General features: G+C 49.7%; 1 protein-coding gene across 1 annotated transcript in view; it reads right to left on the reverse strand.

Moving 5' to 3' along the window:
* The window catches only part of NELL2 (neural EGFL like 2), a 1,025,546-nt gene that overhangs the window by 659,089 nt on the left and 346,554 nt on the right, over positions 1-19,903 (reverse strand). Inside the window, exon 8 of the mRNA XM_086919530.1 lies at positions 13,153-13,281. Coding sequence (XP_086775656.1) covers positions 13,153-13,281 — 129 coding nt within the window. The remainder of the gene's footprint in view (positions 1-13,152; positions 13,282-19,903) is intronic.

Raw genomic sequence — 19,903 nt, forward strand, 5'->3', positions numbered from 1 at the left:
GCGGTGTTGTGATTGTTCTTGAGCGCCGTGACAAGGCGTACAGCCAGGGGCTGGATGGGTGGGCATGTTCTTCATGCAGGCTGTAATGCAGCCTGCATTTTTGAACAGGGAAGTGCACATGACTGCTTTGGGTGGCCTGAAAGTGCCGACCAAACAGACATTGCGCACTTCTTGAGTGGACATACCACTCCGCCCCTCAGCCTGAGTAGAGCAGTCCCATCCACCCTCCCACCCTCAAAGGAAACATAGCATGAGTACATCAGAAAGTTATCATCATGTTATTATTTTTCCTCTGCTTGCACTGCTTGAAAGTAGTGGGGCAACGCTCTTCTGCCATAGCAGATAAGCCACCACTCTGGGCGTATCACCCACAGGTGCTAGGACTGGGCGACTCAACCCCAGGTCCCTCCGCTACGCGTCCCACCTTCTTCTCACGTGGACATTGACACTGTGGCGCAATCCGCTACACTCTCGCCAAATCTGTAACTCAGCCAGCAGGAGCCTCAGCCACGTGGGATTTCACAAGCCTGGGGATAGCAGTCACCGCCAAGTCCGCTGGGGAACCTCCCGATGCAGGCGATGCACCAGGGCCACCTCCACAGCCTCCACAGCGTACAACATGCACAACATCATCCGGCCAGTGATGTAGAGAGGTGCCACCCACCATTGTCAATCTCCTGCGTGCACCCCAGTGTAGTGGTGGATCGTAGTATGTGAAGCAGACCTCTCTTCCTTGGTGCGCAGGAGCGCCTCAACCATTCACAGCTCCAAGGGGCGCAAGGCAGTCTTCTCACACAGGTCAGCAATGTGTCTCCATGCGACCTGTCAGAGTTCACCACCAGGTAAGGGTGATCGCCAATGCCTCAATGTGTACCAACATGTGCCAGAAACTCCACAGCAGCCCTGAATCTCACTCTGGGGCCAGACACAGGCCCAGCGAGGCCTTTGGGCCCTGCGGACTGTCCTCGCTTTCAAGGTTTTGGATGCCAATGTGTTGCAAGGAATGCGCAATGATTAGCAATGCGCCTCTGTTCATAATTGTAGCCCTGGATTTCCTCTTAACCTGGGACTCTGGCTGGTCAACTTGGCTGTTGGGAGGTTTTTTTTTTTTTATCTGTGCTGCACTTGGTCCTGGCTGCTCTAATCGGCATTCCATTGGTTTTGTATCCATTTTTTCATTGGGGGTGGACTTATTCGCTATTTTTGCCTCTAGAGGCAAAAACACTCAAGTTAGGCTGACTAAAATTAGTTTTTTGCCCACAAATTGGTCTTCGCCAGTTTTCACTTGCTAACGCCTGAATTTGTATCGCCTTCACGCTAGTTTTAACATCATTTTTCACCATAGCTACATGGAACTATCGCCATGTAGCGACGTATTGGACATACATCGCTAACAAGGCAATAGTTTTTGGTGATAGGCCGCGTTAAGTAAACTGCAGCTAGCTAACGTTAGCATTAGTTAGATACAGTTCTTGTACATATCCCTGAATGTTTGGTAAGGTGAAAAGCTAAGGATAGCCATGTTCAGATTGTTATCTGCAAAGTCCTTTGCAGCACACAGAAGAACTGTCATTACCACAGATTGAACTTTATCATGCAGCTTAACACCTAACATAACTGGCATATCATTTTTGTGGTGAACTGGAAACCCTTGGCTGGCTCATCATAGAAACCTCCATACAAAATAGTACAAATGTCCCGCAATTACTATACAGAGAACACGCATCAAAGGACACCTGATTCACACTTCATGGCTATGCCCGATACTGAAACATTTCTGGTACTCGGTCTGCAACAGAATACAAATGAGACTCCCATAAACCTCCCTACGGAGATTGCACTCCATGATACATGTGAAATTGTAGGGATCCTTGACTGTAGTAAAATCAACTGAATTCTGAGCTTGCTATAACCAAACTATGGGCCTCATTTATTAAAAGTGACGCATTGCTGCGTGAAAATAGCGATGCGTCACTTTTCATTCCGCCCTCCTTGCGACATGCTGAATGTGTCATATTTCCAGTATGACGCATCATGTTGCAAGGAGCTACAGATACCTCAGTATTTCTGATGTATCTGTAGGCGCAAAAATGACGCATTGCTGGAGTGTGTCCCGAAAGTGACGCACCTTCAGCAATGGGTCATTTAACATGGGCAAGTCCCATTTCAATGTGCTTGCATCAGTCTTACGCCTGCTGTGAGGCAGGCGTAAGATATTGACGCATTTGCATCCAAGAAGTGGCACAGTGAAATCTCATAGATTTCACTGAGGCACTTCTACGAGGCTTACTTGCGTCAGAAAGCCCAACCTGCATACATTATACCAGGCACAGGTATAATGTGGCGCAGGGGTTTACAAAGTGACACATCTACCTAGATGCGTCACTTTGTAAATATGATGCAACATGGTGCATTTTTTCACGCTGCTGTTACGTCACAAAAAGTTAACTTCTTGTTTACATTCCTTAAATGCTCTGACCAATTTAACATTAATTTGAACTTTCGAATATTTTTGCTTTGAATAACTGGGTAAATTCAGTTTACAGATGTAAAATTATTTCTGTGTTGTTCTTGACAGATAGTAAAAAGAATTAGCACAAATATTTATCAAAACCTATGTTCACCTTTTGACCAATCTTTGGCAAAGCAGCCAGGACAAATGTAAAAACCATGTCTGTCGGGGAGAGCCAGTCCTATAGCTTGCCATGCTTTAGGTGTGATGCAACACTCCTTCGAACATGGCGAGGAACCTAAAATCTGTTTCCACATGGTTAGAACTGTCGCCTTAGACTGGCCTTCCCACAAAGGTTTTTTCTACTTTCTCCATTTTTAGTGATCCCATTTGCACTGGCCTTAGGACTCTGCACTTTATCACTAATCAGCGCTAAAATGTGCTCACTCCTTAAAACATAGTAACATTGGGTTATCCCCAATTGGCGTATTTAATTTACTTATAATTCCCTAGGAAAATGGTACTACATGTACCTAGGGCCTGTAAATTAAACTACTAGTGGGCTTACAGCATTTATTGTGCCACCCACTTAGGTAGCCATTTGAATGCCCTGCAATTGGAGCCTGTGTGTGCAGTTTTAAACTGTCATTTTGACCTGGCAAGAAAAACCTCTTGCCAGGCTTCCTTTTAAATACATATAAGTCATCAATAGAGTAGGCTCTGGAAAGCCCAGAGCAGCGCTGATTCTTCCTCAATGGTGGAGGAGCATCGCCCCACTTCCTGGCTCAGTGCCAGCAAATGTAAAATAAAATGATGTTCTTGCATCCTTTTATTTTGCATTTGCCGGCTCTTATCTAGCGCTGTAGGGAGGGGCGGGCCTAGGCATGGGAGGCATGTGTGTTTGGCGGCCGTCTCAGCCCAACCAAAACACACATGAACACTTAGGTTTTCTCCAACCCAACTGCATTGAGCAGACGGACTGGAGAAAACCCCACAGACTCCCTGGTCTGAGTAGGGCATCTTTTCAGCCTGCTCAGACCAATCCCCGCACTGCTCTGCAGCATGAGGATTGGATGGGAGTCTGTCCCAGGGGCTGCTGGGACACAGGAAGAGGGGAGGCAGCGAATATGATGCGACACTGGAGGCAGCCAGCAGCTAAAGGTACGCTTAAAAAAAAATCTATTATTTCTAACCCAACACGCTCCCCCTCCTGCCCACCACCCTTTATCTGGAATGAAATACAGTATTTGTAGAGCGTATAATTAACCGAGGGTGTCAAGGCGCTGGGGGCCGTCGGGAAGATTAAGCGAGCTATTGCCCAGAGTCACATGGTGCTGGACTAATCTGCCGCCAACACCGGGGATCGAACCGTGAACCCTGTGGTCCGGAGTCAGGTGCCCTGGCTGCTATGCCACACCTCTTCCCGCTACTGGCCCAGAGGGCAGGATGCAGTGTATTTAAAAGGTTGGATATGCACTTGCAAGTTGTACATGTCCTGGCAGTGAAAAACTCTTACATTCATTTTTTTTTACTTCAGCAAGGTCAACCTCTCCCGTAGGATAACATTGGAGTTACCTTATTACATTTAATAAGCTGTAACTTCCAAATGGCAACAGGTAACCAGTTCATGTTTGGTGTCTTTGGAATTGTAATGTAAAATCCTCTCTAATTGTAAAGTAAGGTTTTTAAGTACAATTTTGGAAATGCCACTTATAGAAAGTTAGAATTTTCCTGCATAGCAATTTAGTACCTGCAGCCTGTCCCTGGATCACATAACTGGGTGCAGTTGACAGTTGTGCTTTGGGAATTGGTCTTAGACAACCACAACCACACACAATACAAGGCTTAGGTGTGTCTGGATTGGCCATTACTGGAAGGATTGGAAAGAGAATCCGGGCTTAATCCAATTTACACTTGGATGTCTATGTCCCGCTTCCGCACAAAGGGCTGCAAAGCCCCTGTTGTTAGAATGAAGCCAGGGCAGGGGATACAGGAACCCTTTGCACTTCAAAGGCAAACCCCTAGAAACTTCTTCTTCTACTGCACCTCAGGCACCAATTCTTGAGTAGGCTTTTGGCCCTTTAGAGACTCTGACAGGAAGAAGGACTGCTGTGTTGCTGAAAAGACTGCTACTCTGTTGGACTACTGCCCTGCTGGACTACTGCCTTGCTGGATTGATGCTTTGCTGCCTCGCTATCTTCCTGCCTGAGTCAGAGGGATTAGACCTGCACTTGAACACAGGACTCCCAGTGCGACTTTAAGGTCTAGTCTGCTGGCCGCCTGAGCAACAATTTTTTTTTTTTTTTTAATATATTTTTATTGCAGGAATTAGTAAATCGTTACAATATCGACCAGCATTGTATCACAAGCAATATCAACAGAATAAGGCCCTCTGGCCCCCCACCGTGAGTTCCGTACACAGCCATCCGGCCCACAACCCTGGGGTCGGGCGACGAAATGCAATGGGGGATCAGTAGGATGCTGGAGCTGGTCCGGATGATTCACCGTCCGTCATCTGCTTTTCCAAACAAGCCTATAAACCCAAAAGAAAACCCCCACCCTCAAAGGACTACTAACTAAAAGAAACCCCACCCAACCCCACCACCAGCGCCAGGGAGCTACCGACACAGGATCTGCCATGGGACCCACGGGGAAAGCAATAGGACTATCAGTACAAACGTTTACCGGGACTCGGGGCGAGTCGCTTCTTCACCTTCAGAGTCGCTGGGGGCACAATAATCCCTGAGGGCCTGCACCAACATTTCCCACTCCAACGCGGCCTCCTGCGCCTTCTCATTATGCTGCCTCCAAGCTAGTTGATACCTCAGCGCGCTCTCTCCCGCCGCCCATTTCAAAAGCTCACTGTGCCATCTGCTGCCTGTTGGACCAACTCGTGCCTTCCAGTTCCTGGTCACCTCTCGTTTAGCAAGGAGGAGCCCTAGGTCGATAAATTTACTAGAAATTTTATTCCTGGGGGTATGGGGGAACCAGTGTAGGAGCCCCACCGCCGCATCCAATGATAAGGATCTCCCTGTCACCTCCTCCAGGGTCGTCGCTACTTCCTGCCAGTAAGATGACAGTCCTGGGCAGGCCCATAACATATGTAGGAGGTCCGCTTCCTGAGCCGGGCACCTAGGGCATTCCGCCGAAGTCGTGGCAAAATATCGCCTGATTTTCACCGGGGTCAGGTACGCTCTATGGAGAACATAATAGTGGACCAGCTGGAAACGGGCGTTACGTGTGCCCTTCCAGGCTCGTCTCACCAACTGGGACCAGGTCTTCTCCGGGATCTCCCTACCAATGTCTTCCTCCCAGCGCTTTCTCAGAGTGGTGAGAGGAGCCAACCCTTCGTTAATCAACCTGCCGTAGAGGCAAGTGACCGCCTTCACCGTGCCCGCCGACATCATCACGTACTGGCACACCTGAGACAAGTGGGGTTCCTCCTGCCCGTTCCTCCAGTGTGCCTGGATCGCTCGTACAATGGCCGAGTGCAGCAGGAAGTCACCACGGGGGATCTCGAAGCGGTCAATAAGATCCTGGAAGGACAAGAGCGCTCCGTCCTCGTACAGATCCCCAACGAGCTGTAAGCCGGTATCCTCCCAGGCCGGCAAACGTGACCAATCCCCTCCGCGGTATTTCAGGCGCATATGGTATTCTCAGTTGGCCTCGGGCGTGGGCCCGATTCCAACACAGGCGGACAGTCCGCTCCTCCATCGACAAATCCCGCAGGGCCAAACGTTGTCGCAGCGCTATAAAGGAGAGAACATGTCTGGCCATGCCCGTCCCCCTTCTGTCTTCCGGGCCCCGGAATTCCCTGGCGATCTCCTGGGTGAAGGTCTGGAGCTGCGCCGCCAGATAATACTTTTCAAAGTCCGGCACCGCGAGCCCCCCCTCGTCTTTCGGCCTCGTCAGGGTTTTGAGGGCCACCCGCCGTCGGCCCGACCCCCAGAGGAATCCGACCACCATAGAGCGTAACAGACAAAACGTGGCCGGTGGGACCCAGATCGGTAGAGTCCGGAAGTAATATAATAGCCGGGGAAGCGCCACCATTTTGAGCAGGGCGATCCGTCCCGCTACCGAAAGCGGCAGCGTGGCCCAAAAGTCCATGCAGCCTCGGAGTGCTCGAATGCAGCGGGCAATGTTCCCATCTAGGAGGTCGGGTTGGTCGTGATAAACAAATACCCCAAGGTACTTAAAGCAGTCGGGCTCCCATCTAATCTCCCTACTTAGGGCAGGGGCGGGAGTACCCCTGCGTACCGGAAAAAGACAGGTCTTAGACCAATTCACTCGGAGGCCCGAGACCTCCCCGAACTCTGTGAGCGCCACCGCCGCTCCACGTAAAGCGTCGAGCGGGTCCTCTAGGAAGAGCAACAGGTCGTCCGCATACAGCGAAACATAATGCGGGCCCGCAGGCATCCACAAGCCCGTATAGTGGGCTCCCGATCGAAGGTGCAGCGCGAGTGGCTCCACCGCCAGCGCAAAAAGAAGTGGGGACAATGAACACCCTTGCCGCGTGCCTCGTTCTACCGGATACCGCGAGGAAATCAATGGGCCCGCCCGGACCCTGGCCGAAGCAGAGGCATAGAGAACCGCGGTCCACCTGACAAAGCCCTCCCCGAGGCCGAATCTCCGCAGCACCGTGCAGAGGTAGTCCCCCTCCAGGCTATCAAAAGCCTTCTCCAGGTCCACCGACAAGACGACCGGGGACGGGGCATCCACGAATGGTTCCCCTAGCAAACGGAACAACCTGCGAATATTCATAGTCGTGTTCCGCCGTGGGATGAAACCAGCTTGGTCCTCATGCACCAGGGAACTCATGTGTCCCAGCAGCCTCGTGGCCAAGATGCTGCTCAGTATTTTATAGTCCACCGTCAACATCGATAGGGGACGGTAAGATCCCGGGTCGGATGAGTCTCGGCCCGGTTTGAGGAGAGGAACCACCAACGCCTCACACATCGAGCTCGGGAGTCGCCCCAGCCTCTTCGCCTCCCTGTAGACCACCACTAATCGAGGGGCTAGGAGATCAGCGTAAGCTGCATAAAACTCCACAGGTAGGCCATCCAGTCCCAGGGTCTTGTTTCTCGCCATCCGTTTAATGGCCCCGCGGATCTCCCCCAATTCAATGTCGGATCCCAGGGCTTTCGCCACTTCTTGCTCCACTGTGCGGAGCTCCAGTGGACGAAGATAATCATCAAGTCGGTCAGGGTCTTGTGCGGAGCGACTGCGGTACAAACATTCATAATAATGCCGGAAGCAACTAAGAATCTCCGGTTGAGTGTGTACCTCGGTTCCGTCTGCCTCACGCATACTTGTCGTCGATTGGGACTGGCGCGTAGGGTTGGCCAACCACGCCAACAACGCGCTCGATCTGTCTCCCTCCACGATGGACCGGACCGTATAAGCCTTATAATCAAAACAGCGGAGCCGTTCGACCTCTGCCGCTACCTTTTCCCTCGCTTCCGCCGTTTGTATTTGCAATTCCGGGTGTCCGGGGCGGCGAATTTCAAGCTCGCGGAGTTTCCGGTCCGCTGCATCTAAGTCAGCTAGGATAACGCGCCTCATGCCCACCTTCTTAGAGATACAGTAACCCCTCACCACTACCTTAAAAGCATCCCATTCTAACGCCCTAGTACTCGCGGTGCCGCCGTTGGACGTGAAATATTCCGATATCTTATCCCCCAGGTCCGCCCTGAAGACACTGTCCTCAAGAATCTCGGGTCGCAGCTTCCAGGTGGGCACCACCGGCGTCCCGGGGAACCAACGGAGGTCCAGCAGGAGGGGGTTATGGTCCGAAATGGTCCTGGACAAGTACTCAGATCGGACCGCTGCCGAAACCAGTTCGGGCGACCCAAGAAAGCCATCTAGTCTGACATGCAACTCATGAAGTCTCGAGAAATATGAATAAACCCTAGATGCGGGGTGATGCGCCCTCCAGATGTCCGTCAAGCCCCAGCGGGTCTGCCAATCCTGACGACCCTTAGCCGTGCGACGAACCGGTGAATCGGGAAGCGGTGGATGCGAGCGATCCATGTCCACGTCCACTACGGAATTGAAGTCTCCCCCAAGCAGGAGGGGCCCGGAGAAGAAGTGGGCCAACGAGCCCGATAACCTGGAAAGGAAGGCAGTCTGGTCCACATTAGGAGCGTACACACAGCAAACGTTTAGGTCCCTCCCTCCTAGAGTGCCCGAGATGGCCACATAACGCCCCTCTGGATCTAACACTGTTCTCGTGACTTGGAAGGGGACCCCTGCTCTGATCCATATTAGCGCCCCTCTGGCATAAGCGGAGTACGACGTGGAAAAGACCTGCCCCCGCCATCTACGCTGCAGCGCCGCCCCTTCCGCCTTGTTCAGATGAGTTTCCTGCAGCAGCGCCATTTGCACTCCCCTACGCACTAAATAAGCGTGGACCTTGTGGCGCCTGGACATAGTATGAAGCCCCCTTACGTTCCAAGTGACACATTTCAAGTTAGCAACATCAGCCATTGTCCCATACTGTTCTCGCACAGTCTCCCCATCCGGGTCCCCACAAAGAAAAGACATCATTCCTCCCAGCACTGATGGCGGCCATTTTCCCCAACCAAAACCAAACAACCCAGGAACGAACCAAACCCTCACCCACCCACCCCAGAACAGGACCCAAACTGCACCATCTAGATCCCATCCAAACCTCGTCTTCCATCAACCCAAGAACCCCTACTAATCCTACGGTCGCCACCGTAGGAAGGCCTTAAGGGCCAGGTGCGGGCCGGGCGGAGGCAGTGGGCCCTCGTCGCTCAGGCCACCAGGACTATAACAAGCCCTAAACAGTGCCAAAAACCTCTCGGGGCAGAAACAGGGGCACCCCACCCCTCCCTCCCTCTTTGTCAGCAATAATGGACGGCAACCGCCTCCCCCCTGCCGGGCCCCCTCCCAAAATAAGGCAGCATACCCCGTTACCCTTGTCCATCCAAAAGGTCCTCCACCGATTTCGGTGTGATCACCGGTGTATGGGCACTATCGGTCACTGAGTCCTCCGAGTCCGATGGTGCCTCCTCTTCACTCGGGTTTTCTTCCTCTTCGATGGCTTCGTCCCGTGCACCCGACAACTCCGACAATACTTCCAACGCTCCCCTCCGCTCCGACGACGTCTCTGCAGTTGAGGGCCCTCCCGTGCGGCCGCGGCGATTCCTGATCCTCCTGGATCGCCGCTTCTGTTCTGGCTCATCTGCCTGTTGGGACGAGGAGCCAAAGCCATCTTTCCCTGTCCTGTAAAGCTCGAGCCAGGCACAGACATCCTCCGGGGTGTCGAAGAACTGAGTTTTGTCATCGACAATGATGCGGAGCCTTGCAGGGTAGAGGAGCGAGTACTGGATGCCCTCGCTCCTGAGCTCGCGCTTGACCGCTAGGAAGGAAAACCGCTTGCGTTGAGTCTCGTAGGTGTAATCCGGAAAGATGTTCACCTGACTGTTCGCTACTTTGAATGGACCATTATGTCTGGCGGCATTAAGGATTAAGTCCCTGTCCTGAAAGTGCAACAACCGCGCCACCACCGGCCTCGGGGTGCGTCCCTGTTACGGTGGCCGTGCCGGGACTCTGTGGGCACGCTCCAGAGTGTAGAAGGAGGATAGCCCCTCCGGGGCCACCGTGTCACGGAGCCAGGTCTCCAAGTATGTCACCATGTCGCCATCCTCGATCTTTTCCGGTAGGCCCACTACACGGATGTTGTTCCTCCTGTTGCGGCCTTCCGCATCTTCCGCCCTCTGTTCCAGGGTCGCAATTCGGGATAGGGCATCCTTCATCGTCGCAGCCAAGGTTCGCTGCGCCGGCTCCAAGGTTTTCACCGAGCTCTCCACCTCCTTGACCCGGTCTGAAAGTTTGCCGTGGTCCGCTCTGAGGAGGCCTAGGCTCGTCGCCACCTGAGCAATGTCCTGTTGGAGGGCCGATCTCGTAGTCGCTATCGCCTCCAGGACGCGGTCGAACTGTTGCTGCATCGACGCGCCACCAGAACTCTTTGGGTCCCCATGCTCCTCTTTGTCCTGGGCTTCCGAGTCCGAGGCGGTCGGGGTAGTCCCCTTGGCTCCTCTAGGTTTCCCCATGCCGCCGGGGGCACTCCGTGAAGGTCCCGGAGTAGGCGTCTCCGTGTGCAGGTGTCGACCACGACCCTCCCGGTTACTGGTCCTCAAATCGAGTATGGGCGACCTCCTTCTCCAGGGCCTGTGAAGACTCCTCCGCTTCGGCTCACGCCACCGCCACGGCGTCCGAGGGCACCGATGAGGGGGCGGAGACAACCGTCGCCGAGTCGGGCAGGCCCGCTCACCCGCTAGAGACCCGGGGTGAGGGTCACCAACTCCATCGGACGATTTGTGGTGCCAGAGTGTCGCGCCTCCCATGGAAGTGGACTGGCCAGGAAGACGTAGCTAGTTGCGGAGTCGCGAGGCGGGCCACCGCCTGGATCACAGGGCGCCCGCTCCCGGGGTCCTCTACAACGTGGGCATCCGCCCGGTCACCCAACCGAGTGCAAACTCGTTGTAAAAAGTCCAATCCAATAGATATCCAATGCACAGAGCAGCCGGGGATGGCAAAACCGGGCGCAAGTCGCTGCTCGCGGCCCTTCTCCAAGTCAGTGGGTCCGACCAGGGGGACAAAGAAGTCCGGGCGCCATGTTGGGTCGCACTCCGCAACTCCGCAAACTTCGGTTTTACTCCGGAGCAACCCTCGTCCGAGCTCCACCAGGGGCCCCGGCAGGTCTTCGTCGGTCCGCTCAGCTGAATGCGGGGTCTGGGGTGCCCCGCAGCCTCCGATTTACAGGATAATCCCAGGCTCAGTCCCGGAGCCGAGCTCTCAGGCGACCATCGCCATCGGCGCCCAAGCCACGCCCCCTGGCCGCCTGAGCAACAATGACAGAACATGCTCCCACTCACCTGAACCAACACGCAGATCCAGCTAGAGCCAGCCCCTTATACCCAAGTTGTGCCCCTCAGGTCCTGGACTCTTGGTGTTGCCTCATTGAAGCTGGATTGAAGATTTTGGGGTCTTTGCGAACTTGAATGTGAAGTACCTGTTGTTGCCAAACTTTGTCACTGGCATTGCTTGTCAATGCAAAGTTCCGCCAACCAAACTGATCGTGGTAGAGCATTAAGGGTTCACAGGGAGTGCCACCATGAAGCACCAGCCCGACTGTTGATGACAACAACAGAATCTTTGCACTACAGCGAAACCAGTCCGTGACGTCAGACCTGCTGTTCATGCTACATCAATAACCATCTTTGATGCTTCCCTGCTCCTTCAGCCCCTGCCACTGTGAACGGGACTCTTTGTGCTGGACTGAGAAGGTAGCTTTTCAGCCTGCCTAAACTAGTCGCTGTATCTGACCACACGGCATTATAGTTGGCCTGAACGTGTAACTTTCTCCCAGTCTTGTATGACCAGAATGCTGTGAGAGGAGTTTTGGGCTTTTTTGGTGCTATTTTCACTTCAATTTTTAAAAATTCTTAACTCAGGTTCTACTGATTGGATTTCTGTCGGTTTGGCCTTGATTTATTTATTTATTAAATGTTACTCTATTTCTCTAAAATGGTGTGGGATTTTTCTAGAGTTGTATTTTCACCTTATTATTGTTTGAAGTGCTACATGAATACTTTACACATTGCCTCTATTTTAAACCCTTTGGCGCTGCGCGAATTCTCCCGCTGTGCGGGAGAATTAATGAGTGGTCATGTTTCCGACGGCCCCTGGCCGTCCTCCACACACACCCACTGGGACATGGGACAGCCAGGGGCCATCCTGAGCATGGAATAGATTAGATCTAATTGCTCTGTGCCAAGCAACCAGAGGGTTGAGCACAGGTTAATTTGGGGATTGCTTGTGCCTCACTGTGACCAGGATTGTGGTTGCTACTCAGGTTCTACTGATTGGATTTCTGTCAGTTTGGCCTTGATTTATTTATTTATTAAATGTTACTCTATTTCTCTAAAATGGTGTGGGATTTTTCTAGAGTTGTTTTTTCACCTTATTATTGTTTGAAGTGCTACATGAATACTTTACACATTGCCTCTATTTTAACCCCTTTGGTGCTGCGCAAATTCTCCCGCTGTACGGGAGAATTAATGAGTGGGCATGTTTCTGATGGCACCCGGCCGTCCTCCGCACATGCCCACTGGGACATGGGACGGCCGGGGGCCATCCTGAGCCCCGAATAGATTAGGTCTAATTGCTCTGTGCCAAGCAACCAGAGGGTTGAGCACAGGTTAATTTGGGGATTGCTTGTGCCTCACTCTGACCAGGATTGTGTTTGCTACTTGAGTAAGGTTTCACCCCTCTCACATCATCTTAAATCAGATTTGCTTTGGAAATAGTGTTCATGGAAAATGTTGGCTTCTTGAATTTTCCAATTACTTTTCGACCAGCAGAATAGTTGACCATTTGCCTTTTTTTCTAACGAAATAACTTGTACATGCAATCGTCTTACCTACGTGCTTAGATATACATACACTACAATTTAGTTCCCCCCAAAAAGTATAACATTGCATTGAGTTAGACTTTTAAAACTGTCCTTCTTAGTAGATTAATTACAAATTGTAAGTAATAGTTTTACAGTCGCAGTGACAGAGCTGCCTGCAATATTCCAAAGCATGCATTATTCTCTTAGCATTATGTCACCTCACCCCCTTTGCTGTACTGCGACTGGCTTCTTATAATAATTGTCCAGAGTGACGTACCGTGCATGTGCAGTTCTTACAGCCGTCTGTCCAGGATTCGTACTCTCGATAGATGGTGCCTTTCACTGCGCATGATCTCTCGCAGTAGCACTGATCCAACCTGTTCATCCGCTGCTCGGATCGGGACAGCTGTAGGAAGACCACACACATACGACATGTCACTTGTGAGCAACAGTTACAACCGGCAGACCACACGCAATAACTAAAAGAAACAATGTAGATAAATAACCAGTACCGGAAACGTACTTTGAGTAATTCCTAAGTAATTGTCTTGACTCCTAAAATGACGAGTCACCCCAGACTATTCATACTATTAGAGTGACTCAGCAGTGTGCAGTTAGGCAACAATCACCAATGATGACTCTCTTGCCACATAACAAGCCTGTTAGTTTCCTCGAAATTTACTTTCATGTCACATTCACGTGGGATACATCGATGGACGAAAACAAGAAATTAAGTCATATTCACCGAATTGTGCCTATTTTACCAAAGAGCAAATGTTAATTAAGCATGGTTTTGTGAAATTTTGGTAGCCATGTTTTTTTTATACCTATCTGTCCAGAGAGCGCCTTGCTTGCTCTGAGTGAGAATGCAAATTGAAGGTGTGATTATTTTCTTCTTTGCTGATAGTAATTGATATGATCAGAATTTCCTATTAATTCCTCAAGAGAGCGCCGAATTCAAATAAAAAAAGCTCAAAAAAATTCGGCTATAAGAATAAAACCTTAGTTGAGCAATTACTTCTTGTGGGTGGTTATGTACAAAAAAAATTGCAAAGAAACAGCTGCAGTGGAATTTTTTACGCAGTCATTACAGTTTTGTCTCACTTCCACTCGTGTTTCAGTGCATAAATTATACTCTGCCACTGCCCCTCTTTTTACCATAAACATATTATTGATATTTTGGATACTATGGAGAAAACTAAAGGTAGCTAGAAAGAAATGTCATTGGTAACATTATGAACTAGAAGTTTCCCAGTCGACCCAAGTATGTTCCCTTTCCCTGGTTTCAAGTTTTATTAAAATGAACATAGTGACAAGCATGGCTGCTTAATTTCTCTATACCTGAGGTTCACAACCTGTGGTCCGGGGACCCCTGGGGGTCCGCAAAGCCTCCTCAGGAGGTACGGGACTACTTAGAATATTAAACAATATTAACAGATTAATAAGGTGTATATAAATAAAGAAGCTAAATGTAAAATTGAAAAATCTTAAACATACTGTAAATGTGAAGCAATATGAAATTGGAGGCAAAAGGCAAAAAAATTAATTAGTATCCTCATATTGACTTGTGGGAGTAGTGCAGGTGCAGCAAACAGAATCCAGTATGGACGATGAGTGACCTCATTTGAATTTAAAAAAGCTTTAACCTTTATTAAAATGTAAATGTTGATTTTTTTACGTATACACGTTTGCAAATTAAATCAAATGAGTCATCATTTGTGTATTTGTTTGATCAATGCTTTTTTCTGTATTTTTTGTATATTGTTTTGCCGGTCTGCGGCTTCCAGTAATGGCTCAGTTGGGAGTCCCTGGATTCCAATAATAATTCAGTTGGTGTCCCTTGGTTCCAGTAATGATTAAGTGGGGACCCCCAGAAGTCAAAATTTAAGGAACCAGTGCTCTGTACCTTTTTAAAGCGTACAGCTTATCCCACCTCAACTTTCAAATGAACGAAACACCAATCAATATTAGGCAGAAGATCCCTTTCCCTAGTTCTTGAGGACTGTTCCGAAGCAGGCGTTCCAGTTGTTTTAAATCGTGTAAGGATTCTCAGTTACAGCTCTTGACCTACAAACCTGTGTTAGATATGTTGTTTCAACTGTGGGCATCAGATGTGATTATTTAATATTATTCTTTCGGAAAGTTTAGCTAAGACAAGAGAGAATAAAGGGGAGTTGTGCTTAATACATGAAGACCGTACCCTGAAACAAACACAATAAGGGTCAGATGAATCAAGCATTCTTTGCCTTCGCAAACGGCCGATTTGCAGAATAGGCCGTTTGCTGATGCAAAAAAATGCTCTTCCGATGCAGCAACCTCTATTTTCCATTTCAGTAACCTGTTATCGAATCGCAAAATGGGTTTACGATTCGCTATTAGGAAGGGTCGTGTTTAGGGCATCCCTTCCTAATACCAAATCGCATCGCTATGCATGAACGTTTTGCAACAGAAATGCGGTCGCAAAACATTTGCATTTAACCACTTACTTCAAGTAGGTGGTAACTAATTTGCAAATGGGAAGTGGTCTCCCAGGGACACCTACCCCTTTGTGAATGTTTGTAAATGCATTTTCTAAGAGCAGGCAGTGGTCCCATGGACCACTGCCTGCTCTTAGAAAATGAAAGGAAAACTTTTCATTTTTCTTTTTGTAAAGCATCCAGTTTTCCTTTAAGGAAAACGTCCTGCTTCCCAAAAAAAAAGATTTCTTTATTTAAAAGCATTCACTGACATGGTGGTCTGCTGTCCCTAGCAGGCCACCATCCCCGTGAATTGTTGCGATTCCTAGGGGGTCGCAAATTGCAACTTACCTCATTAATATTCATGAGGTAGGTCATTTGCGATCCCCTAGGAATCGCAGAAAGTGTTAAACACACTTTCATGCATTCCATTTTGCGCTTTTCTAATTGCAAATCGCAGGGATTCACAATTACGAAAATAAAAAATTGTTTGTTGATACATCTGGCCCTAAAAGTATAACACAAGTATAGGTTAACTTAAGAAATTTAATTTCCTGAAAGCACAATGCAATTGATATTATTAGAACGTCGAAAAAAGCAATGTGTTGCAGTTCCATAATCTCCTACGCCGACGACACCCAGCTGATCCTCTCCCTGACCAACGACCCCGCCGCCGCCAGAGCCAACCTGCACGAAGGGATGAAAGAGGTAGCCGAGTGGATGACGACCAGCCGCCTGAAACTGAACTCGGACAAGACGGAGGTCCTCATCCTGGGCTCCTCTCCCTCCGCCTGGGACGACTCCTGGTGGCCTCCCGCCCTGGGCACCGCACCCAAACCGACAGACCATGCACGCAACCTGGGCTTCATCCTGGACTCCTCCCTCTCCATGACCAGGCAAGTCAACAACGTCTCCTCGGCATGCTTCAACATCCTACGCATGCTACGGAAGATCTTCTGGTGGATCCCCACCGAGACCAGGAAGCGTCACCCAGGCCCTCGTCACCAGCCGACTGGACTACGGCAACGCCCTCTACGCCGGGACCACCGCCAAGCTCCAGAAGAGACTCCAGCGGATCCAGAACGCCTCAGCCAGACTCATCCTCGACATCCCACGAACCAGCCACATCTCCGGACATCTGCGAGACCTTCACTGGCTCCCCGTCAACAAAAGAATCACCTTCCGCCTCCTCACCCACGCACACAAAGCCCTACACGACCAAGGCCCGAGCTACCTCAACAGCCGAGTCAACTTCTACGCTCCCAAACGCCACCTCCGATCAGCCAACCACGCCCTCGCCGCCGTCCCCCGCATCCGAAGAGCGACTACAGGAGGAAGGTCCTTCTCCCACCTGGCCGCCAAGACCTGGAACTCCCTCCCGACCGACCTGCGCCTGACCCAAGACCACCTCTCCTTCAGGAAGAAGCTGAAGACCTGGCTGTTCGAGCAGTAGCGGCTCCCCCCCCCCCCCAGCGCCTTGAGACCCCACGGGTATGTAGCGCGCTTTATAAGTGTCACTGATTGATTGATTGATTGATTCCAGTCACAGAACCTAGGATAAAAGCTGGGTATCGCTCTACTCCTTCCTCCCTTCGATGACAAGTTCTTGCTGAAAAGGACACACCAAGGGCAGATAGTCAAAACAACATTCTTTGGCTAAAGCAATGTAGTCCAGTTATCAGAAAGGAAACAACGTTTTTGGTGCCTAGTCCATGTTCTCAACAGCCACAACAAATTAATATTCATCTTCTTCAACAAGTAATCCTTTTAACTATTGATTGATCTTTGAGTTCGGAAGAGATGTTTTACTAATGTAGTTAACTGGGCAGCAACAGTTAACAGAGTGACCATACTTAAGTTTGGATTTAGACCCTTGGAGGCTACAATGCACAGTGGGGTGATGCTGTGGCTGATGGCCAGAGAGGCTTTAGAGTGTAGCTCAGTGTTGCCCTTCTGCACAAATGTTGATTTCACTGTGGCATTGAAAAAGAACAACAGGGCGCAATTCTGGTCCTCAGTCACCATGTAGGCAATTCCTTTTCCAGTGCTTTCCTTGATTATTGCCATATACAGACCAACAGTGTAATGTTCCAATAGATTGACATACTGGAGGGACAATTGAGGTTGTCATGTAGATGTGAAGCAGGCACCTATGTCGTTTACTTTGCACCAATCATATTGCAGTGAAGTGTTTGGTCAAGTCTATCCTTTTGCTCCTACAGTGTCCACATCCCTGCTGTCGTTTATTTTGACTGCAGGAAATCCTTATTTACTCTGCAGTAATCCCAGATGTTTCACCTCTTTCTGGATCCTGTTTTTACTGGACTTAGATCTCTATGCACTTTACTCCACTAAATTACAACAAAGAGACCTTTAAACATTGCTAAATTGACTTATCTCTAAATGATTTATTTAACTTGCATATTAAAGACCCTTGTATTGTAGAGAAAATGTACCCAGAGCCTGGACGTTAAATGCCACCTGTGGACTTCAGCAGCTATTGTTTCATCCACTACAGTGGAAGTGAAAACATGGCTTCAGCTTATCCTATAGCCTGACAGGAGTAGCTTGAACACTGCAGCACAGACCTGTCAAAATCACCAATTTGACTCGTAGGTAAACCTTAGTTTAACCCCTTGGGCGCGGGCGCGATTCTGCGCCTGTGCGGCACTTCTGAAGAGTGGGCGGGTTCATGACGGCCCCCAGCCGTCATCAGCACACGAGCACTGTGATGCATGACGGCTGGGGGCCGTCATCAGCCTTGAAGGGGTTCAATATTAAATATGTCTTCCCTTAGCACACTGTGCTGCCCAAAGGTAGAGCGCATAATATTTAAGAGTGGAACATGTGTGACAAAAAAAATGGATTGTTTCCCCTGTAACCAGGCCCATTATGACAGTGTCTCTGGTCACTGTGGATTTTTTGCAGTGGGGAAACAGGAACCGCTTCAAAAGTGGATAGGGTTGCCCTTGGGAACATTTGTCCCATTGATTAGGAAAGAGCCACAAGTAACCCTCACCATTGCTGGTGCCATTAATAAATATGGCACCCCAAGGCACCATCCTTAGAACACTTTCTGGACATGTGGTAGATCCCAATAAAAATGGACCTGCTGTATGTAACCTGAGAGGAGGTATGAAGGACTAGGACAGCTCCCTCTTCTACCCAGGAGAAACAAGCATTGGAAATGCAATAGGTCTCACATTTGTTTAAGTTAGAGCTAGTGGCTTTATAAATGGCAATCTCTTTTACCTATGTGTTATGAAGTGTGTGTATGAGGTGTGTAGCGGTATTATGTGGGTTGGATTGTATTATTTATCTGTGTAATTGCGTGGTGTGGAGTGGATTTGTGTCGCTGAATTGTGTGGCATGGTGTGCTGTGGAATTATGTGGATTGTAATTATGTGGTATTGAGGGTAATGGAAATATGTGGAGTAGGATTGTGTGATATGGAGTGGTATTAGTTAGAATGGTATTTTGTGTTGTAAAAGTGGTATGTAGTGGAGTTTAATTGTGTGGTGTGCTGTTGATTTTTGTGGCATGACATGTTTAAAAAGTCTGTGGCAAGCTACACATTAGCAGCACTTAAGGGGCAGGTGTGGTAGGATAGCATATAGGTATCGGCAGTGCAAGAACTATTAGTTTTGCCAATGGTAATGTCTTTTTGCCAAATTATGGTAGGATCCTATGCAGCATATGCGGAAAACCAATGAAATTGACACATAAGAATATTTTTTTTTATCACCAACTCATCCTGCTTATGTGGAAATTCACGAAATTGATGTACATAAGCGGCGTTCATTTGTCTTTTCCCATTCCCCTCCCTGTGCGCACCATGAATGTCTTGAGACGTTGACCGCATCACACCACCAGCAAAGGCCCATGCCCGCATGTACCTGACAGCCATTTTAGGCACCATGGCCTCTTTGCCTGCTCATTGAAATCCCCGGCTTCCCTCCTGCGCGCATTTTGAACACCCCCCCCCCACTCTCAAATGACCCTCTTCCTCCGCGCACCCCGGCTGCCCCCTCTCTCACATGCACAAGTCCGCATGACCCTGTCCTTGGGAGTCACGGCCGCGCCTGACCAACACCTCCTTTCCTTTCATGAATAACCCCTCTGTTGGTAAACCCTCCCTCCGCGATTGACTGTCCACACAGGTCCGAGGCCATCGCCTAAGCCGGGAGATACTGTTTACTGCCCCTTAGTGTATGGAGTCACTCCTCTTCAAAGGACCCACTATTGATCCTGGCCTCCCCACCCCCTGGGGTACGATCAGGCGCACACATCCAAAGAATCGGCGGAACACTCAGCTGCGTGATTGCCCCCTCCTCTTATCGGCAGGCTAAGGGCCTCTATTGTGGATGTATGTGGGGTGGGATTGACACGAGAATTATGGGGATGTCTTTCCCTTGTTTCACAATGTCGTTATTGTAATAAGGAATGTTTTGTAAAGTATAAAAGGCGATGTCTCAGAGAACTTGTTAGAGCACCTCCCGAAAGACACTGTGTTTCGTGTCCGAAATGACAGGCTCTCCTCATGAGAAATAAAACTCTGTTCTTGTGATTCCT

The sequence above is a fragment of the Lissotriton vulgaris genome, chromosome 1_1 (assembly GCF_964263255.1).
Source record: "Lissotriton vulgaris chromosome 1_1, aLisVul1.2, whole genome shotgun sequence".
Lineage (NCBI taxonomy): Eukaryota > Metazoa > Chordata > Amphibia > Caudata > Salamandridae > Lissotriton > Lissotriton vulgaris.